At 42.1% G+C, this 18,633-nt stretch overlaps 2 protein-coding genes across 5 annotated transcripts in view; one reads left to right on the forward strand and one right to left on the reverse strand.

The window, feature by feature from the left end:
* LOC132884873 (meiosis regulator and mRNA stability factor 1) overlaps window positions 1–4,642 on the forward strand; it is a 44,256-nt gene extending 39,614 nt beyond the window's left edge. For all 3 annotated transcript variants that reach the window (XM_060918898.1, XM_060918899.1, XM_060918901.1), the window contains one exon: window positions 1,408–4,642. In XM_060918898.1, coding sequence (XP_060774881.1) covers window positions 1,408–1,871 — 464 coding nt within the window. In that variant the 3' untranslated portion in view covers window positions 1,872–4,642. The remainder of the gene's footprint in view (window positions 1–1,407) is intronic.
* A 1,980-nt stretch (window positions 4,643–6,622) lies between these two features.
* The window catches only part of bmerb1 (bMERB domain containing 1), a 65,459-nt gene continuing 53,448 nt past the window's right edge, over window positions 6,623–18,633 (reverse strand). The window contains exons 5-6 of one of the 2 annotated variants that reach the window (XM_060918903.1): window positions 14,716–14,798; window positions 6,623–8,266 (exon numbers count right to left, since the gene is read on the reverse strand). In XM_060918903.1, coding sequence (XP_060774886.1) covers window positions 8,148–8,266; window positions 14,716–14,798 — 202 coding nt within the window. In that variant the 3' untranslated portion in view covers window positions 6,623–8,147. Of the gene's footprint in view, window positions 8,267–14,697; window positions 14,799–18,633 lie in introns of both variants that reach the window. The other variant, XM_060918902.1, reaches the window with a different exon arrangement.

Below are 18,633 nucleotides of genomic sequence, written 5' to 3' on the forward strand. Positions count from 1 at the left end.
GAAAGATCTGGACTGCAGGCTGGCCAGTTCAGTACCCGGACCCTTCTTCTACGCAGCCATGATGCTGTAATTGATGCAGTATGTGGTTTGGCATTGTCATGTTGGAAAATGCAAGGTCTTCCCTAAAAGAGGTGTCGTCTGGATGGGAGCATATGTTGCTCTAGAACCTGGATATACCTTTCAGCATTGATGGTGTCTTTCCAGATGTGTAAGCTGCCCATGCCACACGCACTAATGCAACCCCATACCATCAGAGATGCAGGCTTCTGAACTGAGCGCTGATAACAACTTGGGTCGTCCTTCTCCTCTTTAGTCCGAATGACACGGCGTCCCTGATTTCCATAAAGAACTTCAAATTTTGATTCGTCTGACCACAGAACAGTTTTCCACTTTGCCACAGTCCATTTTAAATGAGCCTTGGCCCAGAGAAGACGTCTGCGCTTCTGGATCGTGTTTAGATACGGCTTCTTTGAACTATAGAGTTTTAGCTGGCAACGGCAGATGGCACGGTGAATTGTGTTCAGACAATGTTCTCTGGAAATATTCCTGAGCCCATTTTGTGATTTCCAATACAGAAGCATGCCTGTATGTGATGCAATGCCGTCTAAGGGCCTGAAGATCACGGGCACCCAGTATGGTTTTCCAGCCTTGACCCTTACGCACAGAGATTCTTCCAGATTCTCTGAATCTTTTGATGATGTTATGCGCTGTAGATGATGATGATATGTTCAAACTCTTTGCAATTTTACACTGTCGAACTCCTTTCTGATATTGCTCCACTATTTGTCGGCGCAGAATTAGGGGGATTGGTGATCCTCTTCCCATCTTTACTTCTGAGAGCCGCTGCCACTCCAAGATGCTCTTTTTATACCCAGTCATGTTAATGACCTATTGCCAATTGACCTAATGAGTTGCAATTTGGTCCTCCAGCTGTTCCTTTTTTTGTACCTTTAACTTTTCCAGCCTCTTATTGCCCCTGTCCCAACTTTTTTGAGATGTGTTGCTGTCATGAAATTTCAAATGAGCCAATATTTGGCATGAAATTTCAAAATGTCTCACTTTCGACATTTGATATGTTGTCTATGTTCTATTGTGAATACAATATCAGTTTTTGAGATTTGTGAATTATTGCATTCCGTTTTTATTTACAATTTGTACTTTGTCCCAACTTTTTTGGAATCGGGGTTGTAGTAAAACCATAATGGTGCACCATCTGCCATTTTATTAGCCCCTAGTGGAACTAGATATTTAGTGTGGCATTTTTAGGTTTGTTTGGTTTTTCTACTCCTGCAATGATTCACTCTACTAAACAGCCAATCGGAGGACTCTTACCAATGGCTTCCATTTACCGTACTTGACGAGTCAAGACCACAAGATAAATAAATAAATAAGCTTTTGTCTTCCTAGCCTCAGGTGGCAGTACTGGTGAGGCGGAGCTGCTGTGTCTGAGCGCCGGTTCTCCCGTGGACCTGCTGTGTGGGCCGGTTCCCTCCTGCCTGCCTTCCCCTCAACTGCACCCTGATCCGGTTCTGCTCCAACACAAAGACCTCATCCGCTTCGAGGAGCACTCGCACATCCAGCCTACAGGAGGCGCCAGAGAGGAACAGCCAGTCCACGACCGCCAGCCTCAGGCAGCTCTGACAACCACTGAACGATGCACAGGTTCAAATGAAGACAACGAAATGACACAAACATCAGTGTCAAGTGTAGGTAACACAGAATGTCGTGATGCGCCAGACTCGGTGGTTGCCAAGCCCTTGCAACCTCCCAACCTCAAACCCTCAGCCACAGAAAGCCCCAGCAAAAGAACCTTCCGGAATAAAATAAAACTTGCAGCTAATTTTTCCTTCTCTTCAACCTCCTCAGTCTAAAGTTACTTGTTAATCAGATCAAACTCTAGGAGGTCACAGTGTGTGTATGTATATCTTTTTTTTTTTCCTCCCCTCTTCACCCCCCTTACTCTATTGAAAGAATAAGGAAAAAAAGTCTTTATAATCAGCCCGTGAAATAAATCCGCGTGACTTCGCAGAGCTGTGGCCATGAAGGATTTGATCTGACTAACAGTAGCCTGAAGGTTCACGCCTCTCCCTGTGCTACTTCCGTCTCTTAAAACGTTCACCGCGCTTGCTCATCATCGTTAGTTGGCTATATTTACAGCCTTTGTTTCGTTTACGATCCCGTTTTCCATGTTGGTTTAAATCCTGAGTTTTATGTTCTGCACAAAATCACGACTTCTAGAATGTTTAAGGAAACATGAGTTTATATGAAATGTAAACGTACCTCCAAGTTAGCTGTAACTCGGGCAGCTTCCGTCCTTTTCAGAATATTATTTCCTCTTGTTCTATGCTGTTTTGGGAATCATGCTTTTCACCAAATGAACTTAGTAGGTGCATCTCAAGTCCTTTGACTGACTGATCCTGCTCTTTCTGCACAAGGAGAATGGAGACACTATCTCCTATTTACACATGATGATTTTAAATAAGTTATCGAACGTGAGGATTGATTATATTAATTGTAATAATCTTTAACCCAGATGATGCGAAATTCCTTTGTAGGATTTCTGTAGTTATTTGCGTACTTTGGAAGTTTTTAGAGTTAAAGATCTAAAGGAAAGGTTTTTTTTTTCCCCCTTCTCTAAGGTTTTGAGTAGATTTGTGGTCCATGCTTTAGTGCACATGTTTAATAGCCTTTATTTTTTAAACAGCATTTTGATCATCTTTAACAGTGCAGTTGGTCTCACATTGCTGGAAATTAAAAGATGAGTGGGGTCTCTTTTGGATGTCTGAGCTAGGTACAGGACACATGCAGGATAAAGTAGAGGTGACGCTACGGAGCTCTTTGCTCGCTTGAAGCGCGCCATTCGACAACTGATGTCGACGGTGAAATTTGAGTCGGCGCATGCAAAACTCCACGGTTCTGCTGCTGGAGTTCAAGCGAAGCTCCTTTTCCGTTTTAGCCATATATGCAGCTTGTGCTTTGTTTTGGGGGGTTTTAGCGTGTGGAATTTTATATGCACGTCGTGCATAGATCATTTCCGATGTGACATGCGATAGAAGCTGTAGAGTTTTAAGCAGTTTGCTTCCTGCATTTTCATGGTGAATCATGATGGCAAGAGCCAAGGTTGTTTTCTTTAACCTTGATCAGTTTCTTTGGGTTTGTTGACAGTCTGTGCTTATTCTTAAAGCAAGACTTCAACGTGCGATTTATGGTATAAACGGGCTTTTAAGGCACTGGAGTCGAGGATGGGAACTGCTCAGAGTGAAACACCGTGGTATCAGGGGGACGCACACAGGCCCTCTGAATTTTCTGTGGAACGAGCCAGGCTTTTTACAATGGCTTGTATCAGCCTTGGCACCATGGGAGATGAAGCGAGAGAGAGGGAGAGCTGCAAGAGCGTTCCCTCCTGCACTCCCTTAGCAGATTTTTCTTTTGTGTTGTCTTGTTTAGTGGGTTGCTTGAGACTGAAGATTTATCCTGCATGTGTTTGTCCTGTCTGGGTTATCCCAGGATTTAAAAAAAAAACCTAGACTGGTCATCTGACGAGCTGCCATGAGGATCTGTATTTGCACAGAGAGAACCACATTTTGGGAGAATCTCCCTGTAAAATGGCTTCCTGTTTTTATTGTGAAATCTATGCGATTCATTTTGAAAATGTGACACTTTTTTTTTCATTTCCAAGCTCTAGCTTTAAACCTGATGGTCATCAAAATGGCTGCTGTTTTTGTTTCAAGAGGTCCTGCTGTAAGTTTAATGCAGTCCAGTCTTGGTCAAGTTTATGGCTCACGTTCCTAATTTCCTGACTCGCCACCACAGAGTGGCTGTATTTACATCCCAAATCATTTACTTTCATCCCGGATTAAAGGAGCTGTGGGTTTTTTTTTTTTTTTTTTAAGATTATCAAAGGCCTGATATTTATTTCATGGAGGGAACTGTTGGAGCTGAATCACACTGGACATAATGAGTCCTAGTTTTGCTGCTATAATTTCAGTTTGCTGTTTTGGGGAGATAATTTGGTTACAGCTAAGCTGGAGGACAAATCTGGAACATCTTGTTTTGTTGCGCCACAATGAGAAGCTAATCTTGTTTGCCTATGCACATTTGCATAGTTTTTTTTTTTTTTGATTTATTGAATATCGTACTACTGGAGGGTGTAACATTAATGAAGTTAAATGTACATGACAATTACGAGCATTTAGTTGAGCACCGGCTCTTTTCCAGCATGGAGTGTTTCAGTTTACGTGGTTGGGGGTCGGTTATGTGTTTCTACATATTGCCCTGGAGCAAGTGCAGCAGAACAAAGGTCCGATTCCATCCTAATGTACTTAACTAGTATTGTTAAACGTGCTCGTTAGGACTCCATCAATAATTACAGTAATTTGAGATGAAATGATGTGCGATCTCAAGACAACTGTATTGTTCTCTCGTCAGAAGCAGAATGCTGTCACGTTAACCCGAAACTGTGTCGTGCCTCGTTTTGGTTCTTGCTGATGTACTTAAGTTGCATGTTTAATGTATTGTGCTTTCTGCCTCTGCTCACTCGGTCACTCTCACCCCTATCATTTAAGCCATTATAACGTATTTTCACTTTTTTTTTTTTGTGACGTACCCAAAATATTTCTGTTAATAAACTTCACAAGCATCAGTTTCGACTGTTTTATTTATTAAACCAGGAGGGTATGAGAAATTCCCACCCAATATTATGGTTTTAGATAGGACTGTATAAACACACATTTGCAGTCCCCATACAACCATGAGCAACAAGGGGGGACTTGGCCTGCTCATTCTTATTAATTAATTTGGCAGCTGTTCTTACCCAGAGCAACGTACAAAGAGTGCAAAAGTCAGGTACACGAAGTGCTGAAGTTCTAATGCCAACTGAACAAGTGATTATACTTGGTGTAATATTCTGTTTAAGTATGACTACTCAAACAGCCAAGGAAACAAACCAGTCATATCAAGTACAACTAAAATGGAGAACTCAAACAGCCTGGGTTGGTCTAAACTGAACCGCAGTTCCACAGTGGGCAGAGGAGAGATGAGTCTTCAGAAGATGGTCAGAGTCGGCAGTTCTGACCCCAATGGGAAGGCCATTCCACCAGTAGGGATCCAGGACAGACAGCAGTCTTGAGCGGAGGAGAGGCCAGGAGACCAGAAGTAGCAGAGCGTAGGGATCAGACTCTGGAGGTAAGCTGGCCCTAACCCCTCGATTTAGTTACCAGGATGTATCAAATCCAAACTTGAGAGACACTAACGCTACGTTCACACTGCAAGGCTTAATGCTCAATTCCGATTTTTTTGTGAAATCCGATTTTTTTGTGAGGTCGTTCACATTAACAAATATATGCGACTTGTATGTGATCCTCAGTATGAACGAAAAGCGACCTAAAAGTGTTCCGCATGCGCATTGCAGGATACGACGACGTCACACGCAGTGAGCATGGCCAGTGTTTACGGAAGTAAAACCGCCCGGTTGCGGTATGACCCATCTAATCTAGCTTGAATAGCTGCATCCCCCCAAATGGAAATCAGCTCCCTAACCTCTGCGTCCTTCCATTGAGAAGATTCAGAACCTTCACAGCCCGAAGCGTCCCTCGCATTGATGTCATGCGCAGGGGCGCAGATACGTTTTTTGAACTGGGGGGGACAAAAAACTGGGGGGGGGACAAAGCTGCCAGCAAACCAACCCCAACCCCGATATGCCTGTCAAACTTGTTGTTAGTAACCATAGCAACCAAGCTCGAGCTCGCAACCTGTGCAGTCTGCGCAGCTCAACCAACCGAATATCAGTCTTTGTTTTGTTTTATGTGAGTTGTTGCAACTATGGATACACTGCCGTGCACCTCAATAAACCGAATGGTAATTAGTCTTTTGATTTTTCCGTGAGGTTTGCCTTATGCAAAGAAAGACAGCATAGACGTTTTTTCCTCCCTATAAGTGGGGGGGACCGAACGAGGTGAATTTAAATATGACTCGTCCCACCCTCTATCTGCGCCCGTGATTATGCGCCGTGTTGTAACTTTTTTGAGAGACCCGCCGCCTACTTCAGCGCAGAATAGTGACGTTTGTGGCTTGTTGATGACGTGTAAGTCGGATGAATGCGACCTGGCGGTTCAGACTGAAGTCGCATATGAAAAGAGCGGATAGGAATCGGAATTAGCACCACACATCCAAACGGCCTGGGTCGGATTTGAAAAAATCGGATCTGTGTCGTTCATATTGTCAATAAAAGATCGTTTACAGGTCACATATGGGCGAAAAGATCGGATTTGAGTCACTTCAGCCTGCAGTGTGAACGTAGCCTAATTCTTGTTTTATGCCAGCTAGCAAGCTTGTTTAGAGAGGCGTGTGTAAACACTTCAGGAGTATGCTGTTATAGGGAAAATCAGTGGCAGGGTAGTGTGATGTGGTCTGATAAAATCTCTTGAAGTGGTGTTTGGTCCACGTAATTTTGCTAACAATTAAAATTGCTTTCAGTTGTTTCAAAATGGCAGCAAAAAGCCAAACTGAAAGTTATGTTCAGGTGAACAAATGTACCATGGGTATGGTTTGGCCTTCATTCTGGTAGCCTGCTCCATTTCTATCATCACCAAAATGTTTGTTCCAAAAGCAAGAAGACTCAATATCCAGAAAGATGCTTTTATTGGAACACATATTTACAAATAATGTGAAGGGTTTGTATTTATTCACGCTTGACCGAGATAACGAACCAGTGTAAAACCTCAGGAAGGGAAGATTAGTTTTCTGTAACGTTCCTGAAATTTGCAGTGTGATGAAAATGCTCATAAACACTAAACAAATGTGTTTGAGTACAGCAACAACATAAAGAGCTTGCAAGCAAGAAAATAACATTTAACACCCTGTGTTTGTGAAAGACTTCTGTTCGCAGGCAAGACAACTAAATCTGACATGGTTGACGCTTGGGACCACTCGAGTTTCAACATTTGGATCAGAATCACAGCAACTGCATGAGAGATGATGGAAAAAATTGCAGGGTTTTTTTTTGGGGGGGGGTTGCTGGAAAGTATACAGGTCATTTTTAGGAGTAAAAATGGTGCAGTGAGAAGTAATTTTTCAGATCAGTGGTGGACGTTTGACTGTAATGAGTACTGAAATGTACAGTACTCCAGATCTGTGTGTACCCGTTATTAACTTTTAACACAAGTAATGTCCTGGCTCAGAACCAATTGTGCTTGTAGAGCTCTTCTATGAAGAAAAACATGCAAGTTATCACAAATCTTTTTACTGGGGCAGCTGATTTAAAATGCTGGACTAAAATGATGGTATCAATAAGGGTTTCCTATTGAACATCCATCCTTTTCTCTTCTCTTCTTGCATACGACTTTTAAGACCACATGCACTGAGCACAGTTTGCAGTCTGTCTTGCTTTGCTTACTAATCATCAAATTCATCCAGCTTGCTGCCATTTCCTGACCATTAGTACCTGAACATTTTTTTTTCTTGCAAATAAATAAGCACAGTATTGGTGCAACTTCATATAAAGCTCTACATCGTTCTGTTTCTCTTGTGACCTTCATGTATCAAACTTGAGTTGTTGCCATAGCAATGAAAAGTCCCTGTCCCAGATCCCTGATATTGAAGAAACTCCGTTCCAGTCCACCAGCTCTTTAGAGATGAAATGGAGCAGACATTTTTGTGGTGAAAAAGGGCAGCTATGCACCATATTCAGTTGTCTGTGAAACGCATTGATCAAGGCAACAGATCCTTACTCAAGTGGATTCTAGAATTCTCTACGATTCTAGATGTCTTTCCAGAATGCAGTAGAGCTTCAGATCCTTGCAAAAGTGGGTTCAGGAATTCTTTGATTCTAAAAGGAGTTCAAGACCTCGAGCTTCAGCTCCTGACTGCAGAGGATTCTAGAACCTCTGTGGCTTTGTGCATCTAGAACATCTTGTTTCAAATTTGAGCCAATGGACATCATCTTGGGTTTATATACAGCAATAAAAATGTTTTAATGCAGAGAAAATAATGTATTAGATGAGCCACGGCACGTCTAAAATGAATGGCACTACACCTGCTATGCAAAGACAAAAGGAGGAAAAAAAAAATCTATAGCAAACCTGATCAACCCCAAGTAAGAGAGTGTTTTGTTTTTTCCTGAAACGTATTAACTGTACTATGGAGAACTTTTACATGATGGCACACTGTGTGGCTCCACAGCAGTCCTTTATGATGGCTACGCTGCTCTTGGTAATGGATGGTTTGTTTGGTGGAGGTTCTGGGGTCTGCTTCTTCACTTTTGGAGGACCTGAAGAGAATATACAAGGAAACATGATTATTCACACACGTCCAAGGGTTGTCATCAGTAGCAGATGATCGGTTTTATTTATAGTTTCCAACTATTGTTAAAAACGACCCCTTCTAATCATTCCAATAGTGTCTGCTTAGTATATACCTTCAGTGAGTCAGTTGTTGGTCGGGTTCAATGCCTGAACTGCATCATCAGTTTTTCATTGGCTAATTAGACACAAGGTACGCCACCACTCTTGCCAGAGCTGTTGGGGGTTAGGTGCCTTGCTCAAGGGCACCTAAGCCAGTCCTGCTGGTCCAGGGAATCAAACCAGCAACCTTTTGGTCCCAAAGCTGTTTCTCTAACCATTAGGCCATGGCTTCCCCCAAAGTTATATACCTTAATTTTACATTAAACTCAAGTTATGTTATTTTTAACACCAACATGCAAGCAATGAATACACTGGCACTCTGGGAAGCAAACCGTTAACCCCTTACACTATGGTTTAAGGTAAAGGTTTGCGTACTAGAGTGCAAATCCTGAAATAACTTTCAAGCTTGTGGAGACTTGATCACCCAAATGCAGGTCTTCCGGAAACTGCTGCCACAAGGTTAGAAGCACATATTTGCCGAGAGTGCTACAGCAAAAAGACACTTAAGATTTCCTTTCACTGGATGTAAGAGGCCCAAACCTGTCCCAGCATGGCACACACTCTTGAAGCTAATGGAAGGAAAAAAATTAAATTCAGCTCATGGTGCTATCTTGAAAAAGAGCTGGCACTGGAGACTCCTTCCAAAAATGTTAAACATCTCACAGAAAACTACATAAACACCCCCCCAAAATGTGGAGCATATGCAGTAAAAGTTATGCAAGTTGTTACTAAAGAAAAGATGCGAGACCGAATCTGCCTTGTACATGGGACAGCTGTACAGAAAATGAATTAATACCTGATCAATCAATCAAGAATTGTACAAATGAGCAGAATAATAAAGGAACATCATTCAAGATGTAGTTTAGTTAAATGACTATCTGCTGCACTGAGTGCATCCTAGCCATAAACTATTTTTGAACAGAACTCCTCTTTTGTGTAAAAAAAAAAAAAAAAATGAAACACTGAGTTTGTGAAGTCTGTTTTGGAAAATAAAAGTAGGATCTCCGACCAGAAGACAAACATTCATCTAGAAATTGTTCCTGTGGTGTTTTGGCAAGGCAAATGACCCTCTCAATTTTGAAGCTTCTGTACCAGGGGTTTTCAAAGTGTGGGAAAGTCAGCCCCCCCTCGGAGAGCAAATAAACAACAGTGCCCGCCCCCCAATTTTTTTTTGTTGCTATACTTAATGTTCCATTCGTATTTTTTAAAAAAATGGTTGTTGTACACATTTTTTTTCTTTTTCACATTTTAAACATCTGTGCTTTTTAAAACATCTTGTAGCATCGTTAGCTAGCACCTCTTGGCAGACAACACACTGTGGCAGTGGAGCATCTTCAGATCCAGTCCATGAAAATCCAAACTTTAAATAATCGTGGTCATACTTCCTTCTTTTTTCAGTCCCCCCAGGATTTCGCGGGCCTTTTTTGTGATTGTTGCGGGCTAAAATGTCTGTTGCGGGGGGTTTTCCAAAAAATTGCGATGAAAATTGCGGTGTCTCTTCGGTTTTTGTTGCGATTACATTGCGGGAGGAAGTGAAAGTTGCGAGAAATTGTTGCGATTTTCTCTTTGTGATTTAAAATTGAGTGATATGTTAGATATTAAGTTATTACTGAAAAACTATTGATTTAAAAAAAACCAGACACTGAGAAATGGTCCTATAAACAACTTTACCAATATAAAAGATTACCAGGACTACAAAAATGCAGAAAAATAGGGTTTACTTATCCAAATGCACCTGTTGGCTCAAAAGTTAAAGTGCAGAGAACCTCACAGCACATGAAGTTACCTTAAAATATAACACACATGCCTCAGCTTTCATGTAAGAAAAAAAAAACTATTAATACTAGTCCTGTATGTAGGCAGTCTCTCCTGAAGACTAAATTAAACAATAATTGTAAACTAATAAAATAAATGGCTCAGGCTTCATAGAAGGAAAAAAAACAATTTGAATAGAATCTCACAGTATGATGCTGAAGCTGCCTAAACAATGGAAAATAAAATGCCATCTTGGCAAAAATGTTGGCATCCATTAATTTCTTGTATTAAGTAAAAAAAAAAAATGTAAAGTGCACACAGTCCTTCACTGTAAACATAACACACTTTCAGTAACAGAATTTAAGCCTACATAAACACTGACTTGCACATGCAGTGTTGCCAGATACAGCTGACGTTTTCCAGTCCAAAATATGTTCAAAACCCACCAAAATGCACTTGAAACTGCCCAATCTGGCAACACTGCACGCATGCTGCTTCTCTTGAACGTATACACGGAAGTAAGGCGGAAGGTAGTTTGTCGACGTCACCTCAAGACGATGCCAACGATTGGTCAAATTTGCGGGAAAGTTGCGGTGATTGGATATAATTGCAACACCGCCCTGAATTTGTGGGGATTGGTTGAGTTTGCACTGAAGTTGCAAGTCGCAACATCCTGGAGGCTCTGTTTTTTGGCTTGGCCCAGACTCTGCCTCTTCACTCACTGTAGCTTTAGGTACTAAAAATCGATCCATTTTGTCTCTGGTAAAGGCTAGCTGAAGTTCGCTAAATGTCCGCAATAGTAACTTATTCTGGTTTATGTTTCCTCACCTTGCGCCCCCCAGGGGAGGCGTGCCCCACACTTTGAAAAGCCCTGTTCTATATAGTAAATGTCCTGCTGTGTTGGATAGCCCCATGAGAAGACCATGTTAATTTCTGGAAAGTGGATTATTTTTTTTTTTCCTTGTTGTGATTAAACAGTGAACACGTAATTGCTCATTTCACCAGAAGGCATGGGAGTGTGGTGAGGTGAGGCGTAGCATGGTTGTAGCCAACAGCTGACTCATTGCAGACTGTGGTGATCGCTGACCTTGATGGGAATTTAACTTGCTGTGTGGCTTGTAAGAGTCTGAAATACAGCTCATGTTACTTGGTAGTCAGGGTTTGTAAGAAAGCCCACAGTGTGTGACGTGAGCGATTAATTGAATGAATGGGGAATAGATACTCATTAGAGACATCTAGACTGAACATCAGACTGTGCAGAAAGTTTGGATCTGTAAATCTGCAAGCTGCTCTTGATCATTAGTTGGTCACATGACCATTTTATTATATAAATAAAACCCACTGAGTGTCTCGCAAAAGTATTCATCCCCCTTGGTGTTTTGTCCTGTTTTGTTGCATTACAAGCTGGAATTAAAATGGATTTTGGGGGGTTAGCACCATGTGATTTACACAACATGCCTAACACTTTTTAAAGGTGCAAATTGTTTTGTGACACAAACAGTAAGATGACAAAACCGGAATCTGGAGTGTGTGTGTAGGTATTCACCCCAATGCTTGGTAGAGCCACCTTTTGTTGCAATTACAGCTGCAAGTCTCTTTGGGTAGGGCTCTATTAGCCCAGCACATCTAGCCACTGGGATTTTTGCCCATTCCTCAAGGCAAAACTGCTCCAACTCCAAGTTAGATGGGTTGTTGGTGTACAGCAACCTTCAAGTTATGCCGCAGATTCTTAATTGGATTGAGGTCTGGGCTTTGATTAGGCTATTCCAAGACATTTAAACCACTCCAGTGTCACTTTAGCAGTATGTTTTAGGGTCATTGTCCTGCTGGAATGTGAACTTTCATCCCAGTCTCAAACCACTGGCTGACTCAAACAGGTTTTCCTCCAGAATTGCCCTGAATTTAGTGCCATCCATCTTTCTTTCAATCCTGACCAGCTTTCCTGTCCCTGCAGATGAAAAATATCCCCACAGCGTGATGCTGCCACTGCCATGCTTCACTGTAGGAATGGTATTCTCAGGGTGTTGGGTTTGCGCCCCATATGGCGTTTCCCATGATGGCCAAAAAGTTCAATTTTAGTGTCATTTGACCAGAGAATCTTCCATGTGTTTGAGGAGTCTGCCACATGCTGCTGCTGGTCGTCGCCCCACCACCACCACACACACTGGCTTTTTTTTCTGGCCACGCTTCTATAAAGCCCCGTTCTGTGGAGTGTATGGCTTAGTGGTCCTATGGACAGATATTCCCATCTCCACTGTGGATCGTTGCAGCTCCTTCAGTGTTCTCTTTGGTGTCTTTATTGCATCTCTGATTAATGCCTTCCTTGCCTGGTCTGTGAGTTTTGGTGGACGGCCTTCTCTTGTCAGGTTTGTAGTGGTGACAGTCTTTCCATTTTGCTATAATGGATTTAATGGTGCTCCCTGGGATTTTTTTTTTTTTATAACCCAACCCTGATCTGTACTTCTCCAAAACTTTTATTTCTGACCTGTTTGGAGGCTCCTTTTTTTTTTTTTTTCGTGTTGCTTGCTTAGTAGTGTTGCAGAGTCAGGGTCCTTCCAGAACAGGTTGCTTTTATACAGACATCATGTGACACTTTGATTGCACACAGGTGGCTCTTAACCAGTTATGAAGTGAATTGGTTGGACCAGCTCTTATTTAGCGGTTTCATACGAAAGGGGTGAATACCTATGCCCGTTCCAGATTTGTTTTTTCATCTTTGTCACCAAAAACAATTTGCACCTTTAAAGTGGAAGGCATGTTGTGTAAATCAAATGGTGCTAACCCTCCAAAAATCCATTTTAATTCCAGCTTGTAATGCAACAAACACCAAGGGGGATGAATACTTTTGTAAGACACTGTGTGTGTGTGTGTGTGTGTGTGTGTGAGAGATGTATATCATGCATGTTGGCTCTGCCTGTACTAGGAATTCAATAACCTACCGAAAACCACCATAGGCCTCGCTTCTCCGACAAATCCTTTCAAACATAGTCTGTATTTTAGTGTTCTATGTTTTAAACCTGGGCAGTACTTGGATTCAGTGAGAGATGATTGAAAAGAGTGTGTTTATACAGGATATAATGGAATCTTCACCAACATCTCAATTTGGACTTAACTTGTACCTCTCCTCATTGGATAAATGTACATATCATGTATCATCATTGCAATGCATAAAACCATGCAAGTAATTAGACATCGCCTGAACAAGTTTGCGTGAGCCTGTGCATGCTGTCACTGCAGATTACTGTTCTTAGCTGACAGGATTGGACCCCCATGTAGTCTTCTACTTTTGTAGTGCATCTGCTTCAAGCTTGTGGATCCTGCTATGCTTTTCTGCTCACCATGGTTGTAAAGAGTGGTTATTTGAGTGTTTTTTCTCCTCTCCGCTCAGACCAGTCTGGAGGTTTTCCTCTGTCCTCTCTCATCAATGGAGTAATTTCACCCACAAAACTGCTGTTGATTGGATGTTTGTTTTCTGCCCTTTGCACCATTCTGTATAGACTGTTGTACATGAAAATCCTAGATAATCAGCAGTTTCTGAAATACTCAAACCAGCCTATTTGGCGATGTTCAAAGTGACCGAGATCGTATTTTCTCGTTCTGATATTGGATGTGAACATGAACTGAAGCTCTTGGTCTGTGTCTGCATGACCTTTTATGCATTGCACTGCTGCTACATGACTGGCTGACTGGATAATTGCATGGAAGTGCAGGTGTACTGGTGATTTTTATATAGAAGGTAATTTAGGACATAATCTTTCCAGATGCATGCACTGGTATAAAAAAAAACTATAGACATTTCAGATTACTCCACTTCTCCATGTCAGACTAGTCCAATCTGAATAGGGCTTTAGGTAAAAATATCGAGTTATGGGAGACGACGCATTCACAAGTGTAGAGTAAATTTTAGTGTCGTGCTGTTTTGTAATACTTCCTTTTCATGGAGCGTTGCCTCTTCAAGGACTAACGACAGAACATGCTGCACTGAAACATGTTTATCTCATCATGCTCCTTACGTGTGTAGCAGATGTGCGTACAAGCCAGCGATTAGACAAGATCCAATCAGCTTTAGAGCTGATCACGCTCCCGGCGCGTGATCAGGGCATGTAATTGCAATGATGTAATGCAATAGATGTCATCTTTTTATCTAGCAAAGTGTGTATATAGATTGATTTGAGAAAAAGGGGACGGTGTGAGGGGTATGCCGAACCCTCATCACTTGTCCGTTTCTGCAATAAACCTCTCTCTTGCAAAAGGACGAGACTGGTGTTTGTCATTTTTCCACGACACAAGCTAACTTTTTTACATGGATGTTCTGCCACACAAACATGCTCTACCTTTTTTTTTTGGTTATTTCATTTTAAAGCCAATATGGCAGACAAGTGGATTCACAGCCATCTGTACATAATGATGTCATCAGCTGTTGTGTATCTACAGGAATATCTATAGATAGAACCCCAAACCTTTGGTCCCTGGTTGTTCACAAGAACAGCAAATGCCTATAACTAAAGTTGTGTGTCCATCCAGTTAAAGATGAGTGTGTTACCCTGATTCAGCAACTCACTCTGTGTGAGACTGGCCAGTTTGTCCAGCGGCATGAGCTTGAGTCTGAGGAACTCTGCCATCTCTTTGTCCTCTTCCTGCTCCCTGCAGACATTTGTGAGTCACAGATGAGAGTGAAAAGCAGGGACAGGATGAGAATGTGGAGAGATGGTAAACAACATGGGGATGAGACGTGAGGAGAGAAAATGAGTGAAAGAAAGGCAGGAATGAGTCATAGTCATAAAGCTGTGAGCGCTGTGGCTGGGTCACGGAGGTCCTGTTGAGCTCTCTCTCGGACGAGCGCTAATGAGTGTCAAAATTCTCACAGAGACTGAAAAACATTTTCTCTCTGATTCACTAATTAATTACGAAGCGTTAAAGTACAAATGATGGGCAGTCTGCTTATTCAGGGCTGTCTTGCAGTGTTTATGCTGCATACGCCGTGCTGTGATTAGGAACTTGGTTTTAAACATGCACTTTTTGTGCAGTTTTTTGTTCACATCCCCCACCCCTGTATTTGTTCCTGTTTTGTACATATTTACTCTCATCTATCCATTTTAATTAAAATTTATTTTAAATCTATCTTAATTTGCTTTCCCCCCCACTCTAAATAGAGAAAGGTAGGAATGACCAGTTGCAGTTTGTATTTTTGTGGTGTTTGGTTTGTGCACTTTTTTCTTTCTTTCCTTTTTCCCGTCTTAATACTGATTTTAATCGTCCAAAAAAAACACACCATAACTATATGTATATTAAACGGGGGGGGGGGGGGGGGGGGGGGAGTAGTGTTTTTAAAGTATTTCTAAAGCTAGCATAAGATTTCGAAGACAAAAGCTCACGCCACATCACGGTAAAACATTTTTCCTCTCTTATTCCAACCTCTCTTCACTATAAATAATTAAGGAGCTAGACAGCAAGGCTTTGTGCCTGTGACATCTGATCCATGTGCTATGGACGTGTATCATTTTCAGGTGTAAAAGTGATCGCGTTTAACCAAGTCTATGGTGGTCCTGTGGTTTTAATTAGCTTTCAAAAGGAGTTAATTATTGATCCAAGGAGGCATTCCAGCTCTACAGGGAACTCAGGGTTTCATTTAGTTCTTTTATTTAACTACAAAATTATGTTCTTTTTAGGTGGGTTCCAATTAGCAAGTATCAACGTTTGGTGAATAATCTGGGAACATTCGGTCTCCTAAATATGCAAGACTGGGTATCAGATGGGATCTCACACTTGTTCATTTCATTGCACACTCACTCATTCTTACATCAACATGTAATCAGTTTTGCCACAAAATAAAAGCTGTACTGTGTGATTTGAGCAGAATTTAGCAAGAGCTTGTTTATTGGTAAAAACCAAGAGCTCGGGCTCCCAAGTGGTGCGGGGTATTCAATTAAAGTGTATGTAGGTCCAGTTTGTAAGAGTCCTTGCTAACAAAGATCTGACTTGCATAAGTATTTACCATGACCTGAATGCCAGCAACTTTTTTTTTTTTTTAAATAAGCCATGTCATGAGTTTGAATTAGGCAAGGGAAGGTAATCTATGAAATTTTGTGAAAAGTCTTCCCTTTCTTAAGCTAAAATATGGAAGTTGGTGCTTAAAGGATGGAGTTAATGGTTCTGCCCCTTAAAGTGCATATCACAGGTAAATTCAGGAACAAGATCAATGTAATTCTCCTATTTTATATTAAACTTGGGTCAAATATCTGTCAAAATGCAAAATAGGTTTTTTGCCTTGCGCAATACCAGAAAAATTCAGTTGAAATCGAGCCATTTGAGGCGAATTAATCCGCCTCTGAAGAAACTTGGCATTTGGATTTCCCGGGAAACACTGATTTTCGTGACGTCGCGTGTGGGACGCCTCCCTCTGAATCCTACATCAGCGCTGGTTTGTTTAAAAGAAACCGACCTGGTGGTTTCCTACAAATTTCTTCAGCGTTATCACGTAATTATTAAAATGGTTAACAGATGTATCACCGGAGGGTGTAGCAACACCAGTCTTGATGGGATTAGTACTCATCGTTTCCCAAACGACCAGACAATGAGAGAGAAATGGGAGCGCTTGGTCTACACAGGCTGTGCACTGAAACCGTGCAAAGCTCACACAGCCTGCTGGCGCTTCCGCAGGTGACGTCACAAATCTGGCTTCAGACTAGCCTGGGCCCACCACTAAGTCACTAAGTGTGACGCAACACGAGGGCCTGTTGCGAGCTTAGTCTGGCCAGGCAAGCTATCTACAGCTCTTCCAAGCTCCCGAAAAATCGGGAGCCTATCGACTTTGAGCATCTCCAACGGCCCTGGGTAGAGGCGTGTTCAAGGCACTGACGTAGTAGAACTGCGACCGGAAGCCATAGATTGTTTACAGATTCTATGCCGGAAGCGCTTCATTCACTAGAAACATTACAAACATGGAGCAAGTTCTCATTGAAAACGGAGCAAAGAGCAGCCCTGGAGGTATTTATTGAAAGGAAGGACGTTTTCGCCTTGCTCCCGACCGGCTTCGGTAAGAGTTTAATCTACCAGTTAGCCCCGTCGCATCACATACATCAGAGGAAAGAGTGATGTGATTGGTTTAAGCTTCATCACAGCCTTTTCTGGCTTCGACCAGTAGCAAACTGAGGCATTTCAGGGAGGCAGGTCAACCACGCACTTTGGGAAACGGTTGGGCTTAATATATCTTTGCCAGACCAAATGCTCGCAGAGCTTTGAAGTCGCGTTAGCCAGACTAGCTCCAGACTCCCTTGGGATTTTTCCAGACGCATTTTATTTCATTTTTTTTCTGCTGTAGACAGATGGCCTTGTGCAAAATTACCCTTCTGGATGAATGTATAAAGGGACATACTTTTTTTATTTACAAAAAAAAAAAAGAAATTGGTCCAGGATATGCACTTTAAGGTTTAGACTTGACGCCAAAGCTCATCCTCCCAAACTCGCCCAAGGAAACATTTGCGATACAGAACTCTCTAAATGTGGAGCCTTCCAAAGATGCCCCGATTCATCCAATATTCATAACCACTTATCCTGTGCAGGATCGTGGGCAAGCTGGAGCCTATCCCAGCTGACTATGGGCGAGAAGCGGGGTACACCCTGGAAAAGTCGCCAGGTCATTGCAGGGCTGACAAACGACTATTCACTCACATTCACACCTCTGGTCAATTTAGAGCCACCATTTAGTCTAACCTGCATGTCTTTGGGGGAAACCCACACAGACATGGGGAGAACATGTAGACCCAGAACCTTCTTACTGAGAGGTGAAGGTGCTAACCACTATGCCACCGTGCTGCCCCGCCCTGATTCAGCGTTACAAAATCATGATAAAATGTCATTGGCCTAGAAACCTGGTCAATATATAGCCTATTGGCTAGCCACAAATGTGTGCGCACACACTGAACATGAGATGTTTAACATGATGTCTGATTATCTGACTGGCTTAGCTTACACATGGGCAGGAACTGATTTTTGTCTGCATGATTCATTCAGAAGACCAAAAATGGATATAAAACAATGCCAGTCCAGCAGCAGTAGGGGAAGCGATGGCCTAAAGGTTAGAGAAGCAGCTTTGGGATCAAAAGGTTGCCGGTTTGATTCCCTGGACCAGCAGCAATGACTGAAGTGCTTTGAGCAATCAACTGAATCCCCAACTGCTCCCTGGCAGGGTGTGTGTTTTTTTATATCCTTTTTTTTTTTTTTTTAAACGTCCAGGTCCTGTTGTATGTCACACTGGATAAGACGGTCTGCTAAACGCCTGTAATCTAATGTAATGCTCCATGAAACTTTTAAAGCTCTGGTCCGTTCTCAGCTCTCCCAGGCAGTGAAAATCCACAACTATGACTTCTGGTTTTCCATCTTCATCATTCCAACTCATTTTACTGATTTTCTCTCCTTGTTTGTTGCTTGTCTTGTACATCCATTTTTATTTTGCTGCTTGATTGCTGTGACTAGTGTT

Source organism: Neoarius graeffei, chromosome 4 (assembly GCF_027579695.1).
Source record: "Neoarius graeffei isolate fNeoGra1 chromosome 4, fNeoGra1.pri, whole genome shotgun sequence".
Taxonomy (NCBI): Eukaryota; Metazoa; Chordata; class Actinopteri; order Siluriformes; family Ariidae; genus Neoarius; species Neoarius graeffei.